This window comes from Cricetulus griseus, chromosome 5, assembly GCF_003668045.3.
Source record: "Cricetulus griseus strain 17A/GY chromosome 5, alternate assembly CriGri-PICRH-1.0, whole genome shotgun sequence".
In the NCBI taxonomy this organism is placed as follows: domain Eukaryota; kingdom Metazoa; phylum Chordata; class Mammalia; order Rodentia; family Cricetidae; genus Cricetulus; species Cricetulus griseus.
The window spans coordinates 32,715,404-32,733,949 of NC_048598.1; the positions used below are offsets into that span (position 1 = coordinate 32,715,404).

The window sequence follows — 18,546 nt, forward strand, 5'->3', positions numbered from 1 at the left end:
AATTTTTGGAATTCAAATGCTTATAAACCTAAGACTATGACAGACATAGCAAGAGCATAAGCTATGGCAGGGTTCATTTTGCTAGCTGCTTCTTTCTACAAAGAATAACAGCTCAGGCTACTGTAGACTGTGGATCCTTGAATCCTAATGTACTAAATAAAACAGGCACTGCCTTTGTACTTAAGGGGACTTTACATGTACTCATGGATCTTTGCTGTTTTGACCATTCTAAGGAATACATCAGATTGCTTTATTTAAGCAGACTACTTTTCACAGAGGCCTGCTCCAGATTTTTGCAATTTCGAGAAGCATTCACTAGATGGTCACTTGCTTCATCTCTTTAAAGTGCATTTCCCACAACATTCATATTGCTTTGGAACACACAGAGATGCACTGGGATCCACCTATCTCTGCCTCTCAAGTGCTGGGAATAAAGGCGTTCACCACCAATGCCCAGCAGATTCTACCTTTTTATCATAAACTTGAGAAAAATATTTTTCTTTCATGTGGTGATAAGCCATGTGATCATAATATATCTAAATTAGGTCGCTATTGATGGGGGAAGTCCTTCTGTGTATATGTTTATCTTATTGGTTGTTGAATAAAGTACTGTTGGCCAATGAAGAAGCAGGTTAGGTGGGACTAGGAGTCAAGGAGGATTCTGGGAAATATAGTAAAAGGAAGTCTTATGATACAGGCAGGAAGTGACATCGCAGGCAGTCTCATATATAAGCAAGGGCAGGAAGGAACTCGATCCCTTTTCTCTTCCTCCTGGTCTCTGCTCTGGAGTCGCCATGTGATCTGCTGGCAAGAGAGGGCGCCAGTGGAAGGCATCTCTATAAGATAAGTCTTATAAATATATAGATTTACGATAATTAAGACTGAGCTAGCAGATGAGAAATCCTAGTCATTGGCCAAGCAGCATTTGTACCTAACATAAGTCTCTGTGTGTTACTTGGGACCTTAACGTGGTGGCAGGTGGAACTCTGGTGGCCTGGCAGAAAGCTCCCACGTGGCAGCAGAACTAAGGCGGATGGAGTAAAGACTTATTGTAACACACTATAATTGCTATTAAGTGTGTTTGCGGGGTTTGTAATATGTATTCATTTTATTTCAGCAGCTTTGGTGTTGTTTGTGGTAGGACTTTACTGATGCGGACCTAGGTAAACAGCTCAGTTAGCACAGTGCCTTCCTAGGCAGGCAGGAAGTCCTGGGTTCCATCCCAGCAATGCACAAAAATGGGTAGTGCATGCCTGTAATTCTAGCACTCAAAATGGAGGCTTGAAGGTCCGAAGTCAAAAGGTCATCCTTGGCCACACAGCAAGTTTGAAAGCCTACCTTATCTCAAAACAATAAAAAGCCCATGATGAACATTTATGAAAACTGAAATTGGAATTTCATATAAATTTCACACCACAAAATAGTACTCCTCTTATTTTTAAGCATAAAAACTATTTCTGCTTGTGGACTACTTAAGATCAGGAAATGGGTTGGAACTGTCTAGCAGGTATTTGCTGACCATTACTCTGGCCTAATAGGCATACTCATTACATTGGAGAAGTACTAAATTGAAGCTCCATTTAAAAGTCCCCATATATTTTTATCTGATTATTTTATCAGTTGGTTCATTTTGCCTTTAGCTCCACAAATCACAAAATCTTTTTTTTTTTCTTTTTTAAAAACAATTACTTTCTACAACAGTTACTCTGGCATTCCCTCTGGCTATCAGCAAATTGCTGGAACAAATACATGACCTGACAGACTATAATGAAACACTACTATGAATGTCAAGTACTTAGTGTGGTAAAATTTCTTTCTCCTTGTGGCAATTAAAACTCCAGCTGCAACCTGAAAACCTTAAAGATCAATGCAGTGATAATCAACTCTAATTTGGCAAAACTTATATGAAGTCATAAACTATATTCATTTAAATCAGTGGTTCTCAAGACTCCTTTGAGGGTAGAACGACCCTATCAGAGGAGTTGCCTGAGACCACCAGAAAAGACAGCTATTTACATTAAGATTTATAACAGTAGCAAGCTTACATTTATGAAATAGCAACAAAAATAATCATGTGGTTGCTGGTCACCTCAACTTGAGGAACTGTACTAAAGAGTCACAGCATTAGGATGGTAAAGAACCACTGATTTAAATCAAGTGAGTGATAAACTCACTCGTCCTAAACTACATCTTCTATGCACAGTAAAATGTGTGGGTGCTATATACCAGAAATCTTTCATAAAATGACAATAATTTCTGAAATTAAAAGTTAATAAAATCTAACAAAGCAGAAAAAAGCCAAAATATATTTTGTCCCCCCCAAATACTATGACCTTTTATCCTACTGGAACTGTATATTTAGTAAGATTAGGATTAAATAGAGAGCAATGATGAGAGCAAAAATTTCAATTCTATACTTCTGAAACTGAAGTAGAAACTATTTCTCAGTAGTGTTCTAAAGTAGTATTGACAAATATTAAATACAAACGTCATTGCTACAATGCTTCACACAAAATAATACAACTATGATATAAAGAATCTTTCATACAACTGATGACTAAATCTAAAGCATATAATTATCTCCTAGAAATATTTCTTCATGAATATTAAAAAGTGTGTCCCCGTAATATTAGTTAATAAGGCAGGTGTAACAATATGCTGGGTAGGGGAGTTAGCTATGACGTTCTTGTGTATATGCATGAGGCCTCAACACACACACACACACACACACACACACACACACACACACACACACACACACACACACTCTGCACACAGAGAAACAATAAGCCCATTTCATATTACCCATTAGGAGAAGGAGATAATGCACTAAAGAAAAACGTAAGAAAAATAGACTTGTCAGCTACATCCTCTTATATAATCAATGGGAGGAAATTTAAATGAAAATGGCTCTTATTCTAAAACGTAAATAGAAAGGCAAAGGGGATTTTTAAATATGACAGAGGGTGGGGCTAAAGCTCAGTGCCATATAACTGACTACCATGCACAATGTTTTAGGTTCTATCCACAGCACCAGAATAAAAAGTGACTAAAACATTTAAGACTTCTATTACCTGACTTATGCTTCTCTTTCTAAATTATAGTAACCAGGACAGAGCATACTGGCCTATGAACAAAGTCATAGGACCCATAAAATCCCTGGGTCAATAATGGACTACAGTACCTTTTGATTATAAAGACTAACAACATCAGTCTTCTTAGCTTATGTAAATAAACTCCATGGCTCTTATCCAAGAATGGAATGTCTTTTTCAGATCATTGAGGATAGTACAACTAGGCTTATATAACAAAAGAGTTAAGATGTCTACAACAGCTGGTTGATTTTGAACAAAAGACACTTGAAATAGACATCCATACTGAGAGGAAAACATGGACCTCAGCATCTAAGTAAAAATCAACTTAGTCCTATGTGTAAAAAGTAAAAACTAGCTGAGCATGTGGGGGGGGAGATACATGTACTAGTATATATATTGGGATATACATGTACTCAGTACTCAAGAAGACAGCTTAGTCAGGAAATTCAAGGCCAACCTGGTTTACAAAGAAACCATCTCAGACTACCACCACCACCCTGCACCTTCTTTTCCTCCTCCACCATCACCCTAAACAGACATTGAAAACGATAAATTAATTGAAACCAGAAAAAAAAACATAGATAAAATGTTCATAACTCTAACAGGTACCATTTATATAAGAAAAATTTTAATTGATGAATCAGAATTCATCAAAATTAAGTACCTGTATTCTCTGAAAGACACTATTAAGACAATAAAAAGTCTTGGATGATAGTAATACACTGTTTGAAAAGGGCAATTTCCCTTACAACTGAAGTTCACTGGTGATATAAAGATAGATAAATCACCTAACTCAACTTTTTGTCCAATGTAAGAGCATGCTTTAGTTTTACTTGTCAAGCAGAAAAGGATACAAACAAACAAACAAAAAAAAAACTCTTCTCAACTACCTAAAATTTGTTTGTTATGAATATATGATATATAGGTAACTTTCAATCAATGATGAGACACCTAGCATACAAGAGGCCAAGTGATAGATTATTACTTCTAAGTAATTAGTGATGTAAGGACATGGAAACCTGAATCTCCTAAGATTTTAATGCTATTATATAAGCCATACATTACTATATCATGACAGTATTTCAATTTTTTTCAACCAATTAAATGTGAAATCGTTCTTAAGCAAGACTACTCAAAATTAAGTGATGGTCTTAGGGCTTGGTGTGGTGGTGTAAGCCTTTAATTCAAGTACAGGACAATGGCACTCTGTAAACTCAAGGTTAGCCTGGTCTAGAGTGAGTTCTAGGCAACTGAGGGCTACACAGTGAGACCCTACCTCAAAAACAAAACAAAACAAGGATATATATATATATATATATATATATATATATATATATATGGGAAATAGGTGCTGATTCCTGTATTAGGCAAAATGTCAATACTTTGACCACTCAAATTTATTAATATAAATTAAAACAATGCATTTTATGAAAACTAACAATTCTCAGTGATTTAAGTTATAACTATTTTCATATTTCATTTACTGTAACAGGTATATATTCTAAAAATTTTTTTGCTACTATTTTACAGTAGCATTTTCAGGACCTGTGTACTCCTCTAAGAAACAGCAAATGCTCAGAAATATGAGTTAAGTAAATTTAATTTTAGAAATTTTATTTTGGTGGTATAAAGATACAACTCAAGGCTTTATCACACAATGTGTCTTCTGGCAGAATAAAACAGTTTCATCCTAGGGACCCAGATGTCATTATAAACTCTCTGTGTTTATATATTAAAAAAAAAAAAAACTCTGTTGTGGAATGCAGTAAGTGGTCCATGATCCCCTAAGCAACCACTCTGAAAATGGGTCTAGGACAGACTCTGAAGATCCCCCATGGAAGGCCTCACCTTCCCTGGGAAGCAGAAAGGGTATGGGATAGGTGGGGTGTTAGTGGGGGACAGGGGAGGAGGGAAGGGAAAGGAAACTGGGATTGACATGTAAAATGATCTTGTTTCTAATTTAAGTAAAAAGTGGGGGGAAAAAGAAATGGGTATAGGAATGGGTTTTATAAGCCCTTTAGCAGACAATCAATCACTGTTCTAAGGGCTGTATTTCTTCTGAAAAGATAGAATACTATTAACAGTTAATTAGCAACTTAGTATTGATGAGACAAAAATGCTAGAATAATTTCAAGATCTCATTTCATCTCAATTAAATAAGAATAACTGAATTTATTTCTTGTTAGGCCAGACAATTAGGAGAAAGTGCCTTACCAAAAACAAACAAAACAAGCAAAACCCTCAATGACAGGAAAAGGTTATTCATTCAAAGTGGTCTTCCTTATATTCCCATCTCAGATTAGGAGTTACACTTGAAGCATTTATAAAACCCTTCTCCTATAGAGACCATATGCACAATGGAATATAGGTAAATATGTTTTTTTTTTTTAACTTTATTTCTCTTCCATGTTTTTATCCAGAGAGAGCTTTTTTTTTTTTTTTTTTTTTTTTTTTTTTTTAGGAAATTACTTTTTGACTTAGTGGGATTTTTTTTCTCTTGCTTTCGCTGTTCTGTTTTTAAGTTTCACTTTAGAGCCAGGCTGACCCAAACTCAAAGCAGACTCAGAGAGCTTTCTTTCAGAGCAAAGCTTAAAAGCCACAGAAGGAAGCAGCCAAGTTACCAATAACCAAAAGAGCTCTCTTTCAGTGATTTTCTGTAGTCAGCCATTCACTCAGCAAATACTTGCAACTAAGTACCTAACATGGGCCAGAGCTAGGAATATAGCAGGAAATCAGATAGATAAGAGTCCTTTCTAATAAAGCTTTCGGCATAAAACACAGTTTAATGCACTGCCTTCACTTTGGCCCTAGGAAAGATTCTTAAAGGAAATGCTGTCCTCTGCATTCCTACTCATCTCATTCTACCCAACCTACAAGCTAATGAATCTCTTAATAACAGAAATGTACTCTGGTCAAAACAGAAAGAACATTGGTAGTAACTCCTTAAAATTTATCTCTTCTTCGGAAAAGATTTGTGGAGATCTACTAAGTAAAATTAATACACACATGAATTCTATAAGCAGCACATTAAAATTTACCCTAACTCTAGATCAACACTAGCTGTCATCATAAATTGATGTTTAGCAAAAACAATATTTGCAAACATCTACTGTACAACAAAATTTAATTCCAGTAGTTTTAGTGACCACTGGAACACAACAGTATAAACATACTACATTGTGTTGATCCTGAGCAAGTCACATTTTTCCCAACTTCAGCTTCCTTCCTATAAAACACAGAAGCTTACTCTAAAGGGGTGAGTTAAAAGTTCAAGTAAAGTAGATACAATTGTCTAAAAACACTGTAGTGTTTAATTACTTGTAGTAATTAAAACCAGCAAATGACTAATTTACAAGTGACTAATTTTACATCAATTATTCACACAAATATAACCATTTACTTCTCAAGAGTTCAAAAGTGCTGAATACAACACATTTTTAACTTCAGCAAACATAAGCTAAAACCAATTAAATGATGTAAAGTAGTTAATAGTTTCATGTATACGCTAGTTGTGGTTCTTAACCTGTATGTCACAATCCTTTTGGGGAGGGGGGTAGACGGACCCTTTCACCGAGGTAGCCTAAGACCATCAGAAAGCACAGATATTAAAATTTCATAACAGAGGCAAAATTACAGTTAAAAATAGCAGTGAAAATAATTTTATGTTTGGGGTCACCACAACATAAGGAACAGTATAGTATGAAAGGATCACAGCATTAAAAGTTTGAGAACCTCTGTACTATAGGAATCTGAAATTCAAACCAGCAATTCATGATGCAACTAGCACTACTACTGCATGCTGAATTATTTTTAAAAGATACAATTTCAAGCCCATCCTCTATGGTGGTCATAGAAAACAAAATGTAAAATTAAATAACTGCTATATTTAAAGAAAAAGTAGAAAGCATTTTTTTCCACCATTTGTTGTTATTAATTCAGGACCACATAATAAACAGGATAATGAACCTGTGTAAGCAAACAATTTCTAACTTAATTATGTAACAGCAGAGATAGTGTAAACAAATGCTGCCACCTTGTGGACTAATGGACTAAAGCAAACAAGCAAAGGAAGAGGAGGATCTGGTTTAGTGCTTTTCTTCTCAGACAGGTATCAGTGCAATAAGGTGATCAGTATGACACAGATATTACACAATATTGATAAGAACAACAATTTGTTCTAGCTAACACTGTTTTCATGGTTTTTTACGCTCTTCCTGAAATTCATTAACTTTACTAATTAAAAGGAATAAAACCTTTGAATGAATGTATTACCAAGATGTTTCAGTATCATAAGAGCAAAAAACGTCACCAAAATTATGAGTTTCAAATCACCTTCATTTTGGACTTCATCATCCTTTCTTGCTTATATTATTTTTCATCTGTCCGTTTGCATAACAAACTTCCAAATTTGGAATTTTTTTTGCCAAATTGACCATCACATCTACTTAAATTTACAATATTCTAATTTCAAATATGTAAATGTACCTGACTTCACTTTGAATGTCTAGGATGACTAGTTTGAAATTATGCCTACTTTTAAGCTACTTCTGTTTTAGAATATAAAATACTTTGATATGAATGTCTTGATATGGTAAAATTATATAACTACTTTTGTTAAATTCTGGAATATATTAAGTTGAACAAAATTAAGTTTTAAAAATGTTAAGGATATATTCCTCTTGAAATGGACTGACTATAAGTCTTATATCCCTCAATTAAGAGATTTGCAATGTGCTGTTTAAAAGAAATTTTGATCTTGTTTTTAACTGAAAAGGAAAATACCATACAGGATAAATTAACAATGGTAAGGGACATTAACTAGAATCACAACAGGGCCCAATTAATAGCTTGTATATAGTCATATTGAGTCAGTATTTACAAATTCTTTTTTTTATTTTTTTTTTAGACAGAGAAGGAGAGGGGCTGGGCTGAAATTCTCTCTACAGAACAAGTTAGCCTCAAACTCATACAGATCTGCCTGTCTCTGCCTCCAGAATGTGCCAGGACACCAGGCCCTCCTTTCATAGTTTTCAATTTTGCGCTTGAACTACATTTCTGAAGCATTTAGCAGCCTATGTCATAATTCTTATCAGTAGTTAAGAATTTATGTGATAACGTTAACCTGTTACTATATAGGATATATAGTTTAATAAGCCACCTCATTATATCATAAAGACATAAAAGTAAGATTGTGAGGTCTCTTGAACATAACCATCAATACATAGCCTCTTCATGAGTATACATTTAGTTAAATGATACCAAGTAACCAATGAAATTTTGTTAGATGAACTATGCAATTAAATGAAATTCAAATTCCACTGCAGCTTCAAATTCTACTCACTCAAGAAAAACTAAAATTTCCAAAACAAATCAATGTATGGATTTTTTTCCCTTATTTACAAGCAGCCAGAAAATTCTGGAAGACTTCTTGCAATTGTGTTGTTAATGGCTCAGAGCTTAGGATTAATCTTCATATATGTAAATAAAAGCTCTAGTACATAAAAAGCATGTAAAGTTTTAGTAATATTCACACAAGTTGAAATTTGACTGGGGTAGAAGAGTACCTAAATGGTAGGATCAGCAACAACAATAAGTCAATGTGTCAAATTGTTCATCTGTTTAAAAATGTCTTTAAAGTCTATTTATTCTAGTAAGTTTGAACATAGACAACAATGTGTAGATGCTAAGGAATTACTGAAAATAGCCTAACTGTTATACAACCTGGTGGCTTTTCAATGCACATTGTTTTAAGAAATGGAAAACTGTATATAGTAGTAAAATTTGTGTGTGATCGTAAGCAAATGCATGCGTGTTGGTGAACTATGTGCATGTGAAAGTCATAGGACAATTTTGGATGCCATTAGTCAGAAACTGTCCACCTAGAACTTGCCAGCATGGCAGTAAGCTTCAGATCTGACTCAATAGCACTGATATAATAAGCATGCACTACTATGCCTGGCCTTCATTTCACAGGGTTCTTTTGCTTTTGAGGCAATCATTGGCTGTGTTACATCATTAGCCCCAGAATATATTTTAAAAATACACTCTGTCAGTTTGTGCTTTGTATATTTAGACTGTCTAAAGTTATCTCTCAAGTTCCCACATTGCACAAACTATACAATTTAGTTTGATCATATTCTTATCTTCCATGGAAGCTTCACTGGAGAATCAAACATAGTATTCAGGAAAGAAATATGCCAGTTCTATCCAGACTTTCAAAACCAAAGGGAGGACATAAGGAGTACCTTCCGTCATTACACCCAGACAACTACATGAAGAGAAGCTTTCTGTCAAATGGGTACTACTGAGCATTCCAATTTGCTAAATCCTAGTAATTGGAAGGCAATCTAGCTCACAAATTCCAAATTTCAGAGATGTTATAGCTGCTTCTCAAATTATTAAGTTTTCTTATATTTGAATAAAAGAACACAGTAAAGAGTGGGTCAAACACTTACCTAGAAACTATGCTGGAACCATTATAGAGATCACTAGCATATGACAATGTGGCCAATGGTCTTACAGAGTTGTACCGAGTAAACTTGGACAGACATTCCTGAAATTCATCTAACTGGCTTGCAGTTCTACTGTCATCTGTATCAAAAAAAAAAAAGATATTAAGTAAATGAATGACACTATAAAAGAAGTAAAGAACAATATCCTCATATTAAAATTACCTTTTAAATAACAAATATTTTTGAAGATTCTAAAGACCTACAAGTTCAAATTAACTAGGTGATCTTACAACTTTAATAAAAGTGGTCTAGAGAGTCACTAAAATGGCTTTCTATGCCACTAAGAATGTAAAGGCAATCCCTGCTACTTTAGTTTTAGCACTGATTTTTAAGACTTTCTAGTGAACAGAAATGAAATCACTCATTAAAATAAAATTCCTATTATCAATGCTGAGAGTAAAGGCTGAAAGAAGATCTACACGAGAATAGGTATTTGTTAGTTTAAAAAATTGTTTATAGGCTTGTACATTTATCCCACATTTATAGACAAAGCAAAATTATTAATACGTATTAGGAAAAGATGTGAAATTAACAAATGTGCTGAGATAACTGAAGTGTTTTAAGTCCTATTCTCAGAAGTACAGAAGGGCAATGTATAAATTACCGATTCTCAAAGATATCAGTAAAGACATACATTAGAACACCAGACAAAATCCCCTCTAGGCAATCTATTCAAAGCTAAGCCATTTGAGATTTAAATCTGAACATAACTTACAAAATAGCCCCGCAACTTATCTATTCTCTAATATAAAGGTATGTTTGCAGTAAAACACAGATACTCAGTTTTCCAAGGCTGTTGGAAATCTGTATTTATAAACTTTCCCAAAAAAAACTGAAAACACAAAACAAAACAAAAATTACAACACATGATTATTACATTATTAGCTCCCTAAACACCAAAATTTGAGATGAATTATTTTAATGCTATGTTCTCAAAACTTCCTTTTTTCTCATCCACATACACGGACAGAGCATTTTCAACATAAACTTCATGATTCCACTTATTACATACTATCTCAAGTAACAGTAAGTATAATGAAATTAAGATGCAAAAAGTACTACACAAAAAAACAATGTTTTAGAAAATTATCTTTATATAACAACTTTGAAGATCCCTTCATGGAAGGCCTCACCCTCCCTGGGGAACAGAAAGGGGATGGAATAGGGATTCAGTGGGGGCCAGGGGAGGAAGAGGGAACTGGGATTTTCATGTAAAACAAGCTTGTTTCTAATTTAAATAAATAAAAAAAAATCAGTTAAGTCTAATCCAACACATAAATAAAATGATGGAAAAATAAAAAAAATTATCTTAAAAACTTACACCATATGATAACATTTATCTAATACTTAAAAACAAAGTGATTTGAAGAAATTAAACTCCATCACTAATGTTTCATAAATGCTAAATGTTTAGGCAGTCAGTAAAAACAATCTAGACTAAAAGGGTTTTTATTCTAAAAACAGTACAAGAATGACCTAATTACTAGCATGTGACATTACAACTCAGATAAAAATGCTATTCCATAAAAATTACAGTGGCAAAGTTCAACAGAAAATAAAGAAAACATGGATTACAAAGCAGGCAGCCACCAAAATAAACTACTATAGAATGTTATGGATATGATAACACTATTTTAATTTGTAACCCTATTATTGTGAGCTAAGTACTGGCAAGACAAGTTCTTTATTCATTTAGAAAAAAATTTAATGTTCATCCTCTTTCACATTTTGCCTTCAATTCCTACCAAGTACATAATCACAGGCATTCAAGAAAGTATCCTCTGTTGAAGACCACAATTTGTTTCTAGTGTACATGTACTCCTAGCTATTACTCAGCCTAATAAATATAAACATACAATATTTTATAAGAAAAAGGGGGTCTAGAGCGATGGCTCAGTATTAAAAGCACTTGTTGGACATGACCTGGATTTGGTTAGTAGCATCCACATGGTGGTTTACAACCATTTTATCATTCCAGTAAAAGAGGATCTGAAGGCACACAAGTGGTATACAGACATACATTCAGTCAAAACATTCACATATGTAAAACAAAACAAATCTACAAAAAAGAAGTTGTTATTAAAGTATCTAAGCATATACCAATTCTTTTTCACATATCTGGTTATAAAGTTTGGATTTTGACTGGTTGGCTGTTTTATGATCAACATCAGCAGATATACACATGTCAGCATGTCACCTCTCCATCCTACTTAGCTTAGAGAAGTGCTTTTAATGTCACACTTCCTCATGATGACTTTCCATTTACATCCTTTTTCAAGTATAATTAAGAGGTCAAGATTATTAATAATCTAATAATTACCTGCCATTTCAGAACTGTAAAAAAGATAGAGGTAGAAATAGAGTTCAATCAACATTTTATGAACTCCATTGGGTACACGTGAAGGTTTCCTCCTTACTGTCAAATAAACCTCATTTTTAGTACAGTTAAGGGTAGTCAATGTGCAAATCCAGCATAACTTTAAGATTTCTAAAAACCATAGACAACATACTTTAAGTATGATACAGACATTAATAAAAATCTATCTAAGTTTGCCTTCTGGTGTGAACTTAGTTTCCTCTCCTATAAATCTACTGTTGTCCAGAACAAAATACCTAGTTATCATTTTTACTATTCCTAGCAAGCATATCTGTGTTGCCAGTGACTTAAACAAAATTCTGTATCAAGCTCTTTGTCATCTTCACTTCAAAGAAATTATCTCAGTATCTACCCTATGGTCTACCATCCTCAGCATCAAAATAGCAAATAATGTTTAAAGAATCAACAGGAATTCCCTGCCCAGAAAGATATAGGTATTAGACTATAAATTCTAACCACTTCTTATTGTAGTAAATATTATATATTCATAAACCATTATTGATACTTGCTGAATATAGGACTTCATCCCTTGGCAGTGAACGAAACATTTCTATCCATAAAAAGGTTCACCATTAATCTCAAATCAAATATGCTTAAAGAGAAATTTTAGCATTTTCCTAAATGTGTGTATGTGTGCATTTATGTATGTGTGTAGGCTGGACTGGCTCTAACTCTCAAACTAGGACTACAGGCAAGCATACCATGCTTATTTTTACTTTTTAAATATAGTACTTTTTAAATATAGGGGATCAAATTCAGGATCTCCTACATTCCAGGTAAGCATTCTACCAACTGAGCCACAAACTCAGTCTACATGAATTAATATCTTTTCTACATCACCAATTATAAGACAAAGTTATCAAAAAGATCCAAAGAGTATAAACTGTTCATATAAAATATTATAATATATGTGTTCATTCATTCAGGAGGAAATCAAGACTCAGTTTTCAATAACCAATAAAGTACCAGATAATTTTCCCCTTGATGTTTTCATTTACCACAGGCATACCATTAATGGAATCAATTAGTTGGACACCTAACCTGTATTAAGGACTCTGTTCTGTACAACTTGCCTATAACTATTATTATTTATTTTTATTTATATGTGTATGTGTGCTTATGGAGAGAGAGAGTGGGGGGGTAACGGAGGGGGGGGAGTGCATGTGAGTGTGTTGGTACCCAAAAGAAAGACACTAGAAGGAGTAAGATCCTGTGACGTTGAAGTTACAAGCAGTCTACTGAAAGGTTGAAGAACAGTCTTATTACTCACCTAAAATTAAAAATATCTTATGTTGTCATGTCCATATGGTCTGATGTTATTTTGTATATTTTGAATGTTGCTAATTACTTTTTTACTTAATTTATGCTAGCCTGACCTAAACACAATCTCTCTAAGTCCCCACTTAGAACATTCACCTATGTCTTTTCATTTTCACTTTAGCTTAGATTCTTCCCACTCGGTTGTATCAATGGACACTGCACATTTACAGCACATTGTACACATGCAATTATTAGCTACCTGTTGCTTTTGCCTACAGATTTATAACATCCCACTTTATGGTAAATATAACCAATTCTTTCAATTTTTTTGTCCTCAGCACAAACAATAGTGCTTAAAACTTACTAATGTGGAATAGGAGCTAATTAAATAGAAGATGTTTTTTCATGGTTATTTTTTTCAAACTTTATATAGTTTGCTCTAGACAGATTAAACATTCCTGAATGAGAAATAGAGATTACCAGTAGAAAAACATCATAATTTGCTTTGCCATTAGAACTTTCCATAAATCTAGCATTTGAGCCTCGAAATACATCTGAAGGATGATTTTCAGACATTTTAAAAGAAATCCTGAACATGTACCTGAGATACGAGACATCCTTGTAGAAAAATAACACTGCTCTAAGTCTTCAAAATGAGCAGTGAGTCGCTTTCGTCTGGATGCTAATGTGCTGTTATACCAAGGTTGTTTCTTTGTCTAAGGTGATAAGAAAAGACACTTACAACTCCATACAATCTACATTCTTACATAGAATAGCTAAATGCTTATTTATGGACTTTCAAATGTGCATTTATTAAAGTGACCACAAATGGTGAAAAGCTGTAATTCTCAGATCACTCTTATAATTTTTCTTTTCAAGCAAATACAGGGGAAAAAATCCTCTCACAGAATGATTAAAATGAAACACTCTTTTTAAAACAGTGATGTAAAGGTGATGCAGGCTAGTTTAAGAGTGCTTGCCTGACATGCACAAAGCCCTGGATTCCACTCTCAGTAAGTACTATATAAAACTGAAAGTGGTGGCATGAAGCCTATAAATTCAGTACTGAGAGAGAAGGCAAAGACAGGAGAAGCAGTAGTTCCGAATTAACCTTGGCTACATAGAAAGTCTAAGGATCAGCCTGGGCTACAGGAGACCTTGTCTCCAAAATGCTAAAAAACAGAGAGAGACAAGAAAAAACAATGTTTGTTAAATGAGCAATAATGTAAAAAGGATTAAATACTTTTCTTCCCCTCAACATGCTTCAAAAACATTTAATTCAAATCCCTATAGTGATTTTCTAAGCATCACATCTGCAACATATCCAGAAATAATTATTTCTTCTATGAATCTACTCTTCTATACCAAAGCTTTCTGGATTCTCCTCTCTGGCCCTCAAGAAGAACATAAAAACTAACCTTTATTGATTCTGGATACACACTATTTTCCTATTCTGTGATGAAGCAGGGAATATGTATGAAGCACTCATGAGCAGCCAAGGATCAAATCCAGGGTCTCAAGCAGAGACTGTAATATTAAACAATATCTCATACTCCCCCTCAAGGCTTCTTTATGCAGCTAAATAGGGTGATACTATAAAGGTCACTGGCTAAAATGACTTGGAAAACTTCACAAAAGACTGAAGAACAAAGAGTACTATGGTAGAGAACCAGGAGGGAGCTGGAGTATAGCCTATGAGACATTAAAACTTACCTTAAAAAGATACCCTAAGAAATAAATTACACTTTTCAAAAGGCCAGTGTCAAGAGAAGCTGTAACAGTTCACAGGAAATGGAAAGATACACAGTAAGCACAACTTACACATCTTAACAGTGATTCTAAGCCCATCTTGGATCATTAGGTAGTTTTTTTTTTGTTTGTTTTTGTTTTTGTTTTTCCATTTCTTATAAAGGTCATTATTACCAGGAATGGTGGCTCATGCTTGTAATCCCAGCACTTAGGAAGCTGAAGCTGGAGAACTACTCTGAATCTGAGGCCAGAATGAGCTATGCCAGGGAGTTTCAGGACAGTATGAATAACAACAGTTCTAAGACAGACAGACAACTGAATAACAGTTCTAAGACAGACAGACACACAGACACACACACAGACACACAGACACACACACAGACACACACACACACACACAGACACACACACAAACACACACACACACACACACCAGTATTAAGAAAATGGCTATTGAAATTTTTAAAAATATAAGTCCCTCTGATTTTTAATGGTAATTTATTAATTTGCTCATAATACAGAAGCTATACAAAAACTCTAAAGCAAAAACAACAGACACAGAATAAAATACCTATACTATATAAAGGTCATACATTTCTGGCTTTTGTTAATCATGTTGTTAGCATTTTAAAATTCTATTTCACCTATTAATTTGTTTATAACTGCAGGAGAACATTTTTAATTATTTTTACTATGGCTGGGCATGTTTACCAGAACTTACTAGACTACAACCCCTTTTGAAAAAGTTTATTTTTTTATTATATATGTGCCTGTGAGAGCATATGCTACATGTGTGCCACTGTCTATGAAGGCCTGAGAATGGCACTGCAATCTGTATACCTGGAGTGACAAGTAGCTGTGAGCCACCTGACACATGCTGGGAACTGAAATCAGGCCCTCTGGAAGGGCAAGCAGCAAGTGTTTCTAATTGCTGAGCCATCTCTATGACCCTAGGGTATCATCTTTATGTAGTACTTCAAACCATTTCTTAGAAAGGATTCCCATGTGTATAATTATTAAATCAAATGTTTCTAGCAATTGCCACATGTATATAGAAGACTACCAACTAAACTCCGTTTTCTTTTCTATTTCTCCTACACACACATACATGCATGAATAGGAGCACAAATGCAGCCATGCAAAAATAAGAGCACAGTCATGTGATATTTAAGAATGTTTTGATCAATAATAGACTGGTTCCATAATGCTAGCAGCAGAAGAGCTTCTACTGTCATAATACTGTAACATACAACTCCCATGTTCCAGCACTGATGACTATTAACAAACCTCTTGTGTTGCCAGTGGTGTAAGTGTATACCAGGTAATTGTGTACAGTAAATAACATTAAATAATGATAGTATAAAATAGCATTTCTAGGGGGAAAGCCACACTTATTTAATCCTGTGACAGTAAAAGCTGAAATTTGGTAAATTTGGAGTCAAAATTATCTTGGACTATTTTTATCTAGTCCCTTTAATAGCCACCTACTGTATCTTGCTTATTTAGTGCTCATCTACTGTATCTTGCTTAGAACACTTTCCATCATCAGGCATACCTTTAGAATGCATAAACTTAGCAGATGGCTAGCTTTCCCTAAGCTCAACGCTAAGAATGTCACCACACAGCATCTGAAAGCTACTAGCAGAGGTTTTCTAGATTTGGTACCATAACTGATCTAATGTCCCTATTTATGTTATTTAGTACATACATTGGTTTATGACATTCTTTTGTTCTGTGACATAAAAGGCTTGTGTAAGTGTTTCCTCAGAGGAACATCTTTGTCCACAGGGCATGATCATTCATATATGGCACAGAATAAATTCCCCTATTCCTTCTGCTTTAAGAATTGTCTCATAATTAGGCATGCATGGTGACTCATGCCTTTAATCCCAGCACTTGGAAGGCAGAGGCAAGAGGGTCTTTGTGAGTTTTGAGTCGGCTTGGTCTATACAGCAGGAGCTGTATAGAGAGACTGTCTCAAAACAAATTGATGATTATGACGATAATAACAATAGTTTCATGATGATGGCATTAAACAACTCTGCTCCTAGATCATGTACTTTGTTACCACATATTTTTGATAGTTTGGAATGCATTCTTACTTGCATACACTAAATTTACTATAAAATGGTTTGCTGGAAAGCACACTCATCCACCCAGTCTTTATTGCCAATCAGCTGCATTTGTTAAAGTGTAGTGACTGACCTATAACACTGAAGCTTGTGTACGTACATGCTATGATAGCTCATACAGAAACAATCAACTAGTGATGTTATTCTCAGAATGTACCCTCATCTTAAATGAGTCCTGATTAGGTTTCTCATTCTGAGTTCTCTGATGCCATTAAGAACCACCAGAGGACTTCATTGGTACCATGTATTAGTCTCTTACTAGGAAATTCAGAAATCATGTCAGATGACATGAACATGAGCATTTTTCTCTCTTTAACCATGTCTTTTAGCAACATGTTTAACCCTATGTAGAGTTTGCATTAAAAAAGTTATCAGTATTACAGTTGTTTCTTTTCTTTCTTAACATTTTATAGCAAGTAAGATATATACTAAAGATGCTTCCCAGCATAGTTCTAGATTATTTTTTGTGGCCCTTAATAAGTATGTTGACAAATTTCATCACTTCTATTTAATCAATTATGTATTTGATCTGGACTCTTTTAGCAAGTACATACAAGAAAATACAAGACACATTTCTATCAAATGTTTTCCTAGTTATCACACCAACATATAATCTTTCTTTGCACTACTTTATAAACCCCTTTAGTACAGGTTATAAATGATATTTTCATCAGATTGTTAATTTGTATTTTGCACCTTTAGTGACAGTATTCTTTTATGTTGATTGGGTAAGTACTCTCTTCATATTAACCTCCAAATCATGCATTTCATCAAAAAATTTTTAAGTCACTTGATCGCATTCTCTGTATACTTACAAAACTACTAGTGGAAATTTGTTAGCAGGAATCAATTAAATTAATAATTGAGCCATTAGTCTATCTAAATTGCCTTGTGATTGCTTTATTTTATTATATGTATTTTTAAAATTATACATTTACAACTGCTATTATTAATCTGTACTAACTTAATTTATCCTATATCGTGTTGATAACTAACTTCAATTTGTCATTTGTGTGTCCTTCTATGAAAATCTGGTTTTCGTATTTATATAATTATATATATATTGTAGATTCCTTCAATAAAAGCTTTTTTTAACCTATCAATAAAAACATCGACTGCTTTTTGGCATGTATATCTGAAACTATTTAGTGATTCAGAGCATTCACAGAAACCTAGTTTGTCTTCCAAATTACAATAGTATATTCTATCTAAGATTCTAATCATAGAGTGTAGATGGCACAATATATCCTGTTTTAGAATCAATTCATTTTGCTAAGCTTCCCAATGATAAAATAAAATATCCTTTCAATGAAGTACTCAAAGCCTTTACACTTATAAAACCAGAGGAAACCATGTCCACAGTACTCTGTGCTACACATACTCCTGACTTCATTCTCCACTTTTCTCTCTTTTGTTCACTC

General features: G+C 34.1%; 1 protein-coding gene across 1 annotated transcript in view; it reads right to left on the reverse strand.

The window, feature by feature from the left end:
• The window catches only part of Cop1 (COP1 E3 ubiquitin ligase), a 106,690-nt gene that overhangs the window by 42,226 nt on the left and 45,918 nt on the right, over nt 1-18,546 (reverse strand). Inside the window, 2 exon segments of the mRNA XM_027417272.2 lie at nt 9,551-9,686; nt 13,846-13,960. Of these exon segments, the coding sequence (XP_027273073.1) occupies nt 9,551-9,686; nt 13,846-13,960 (251 nt within the window).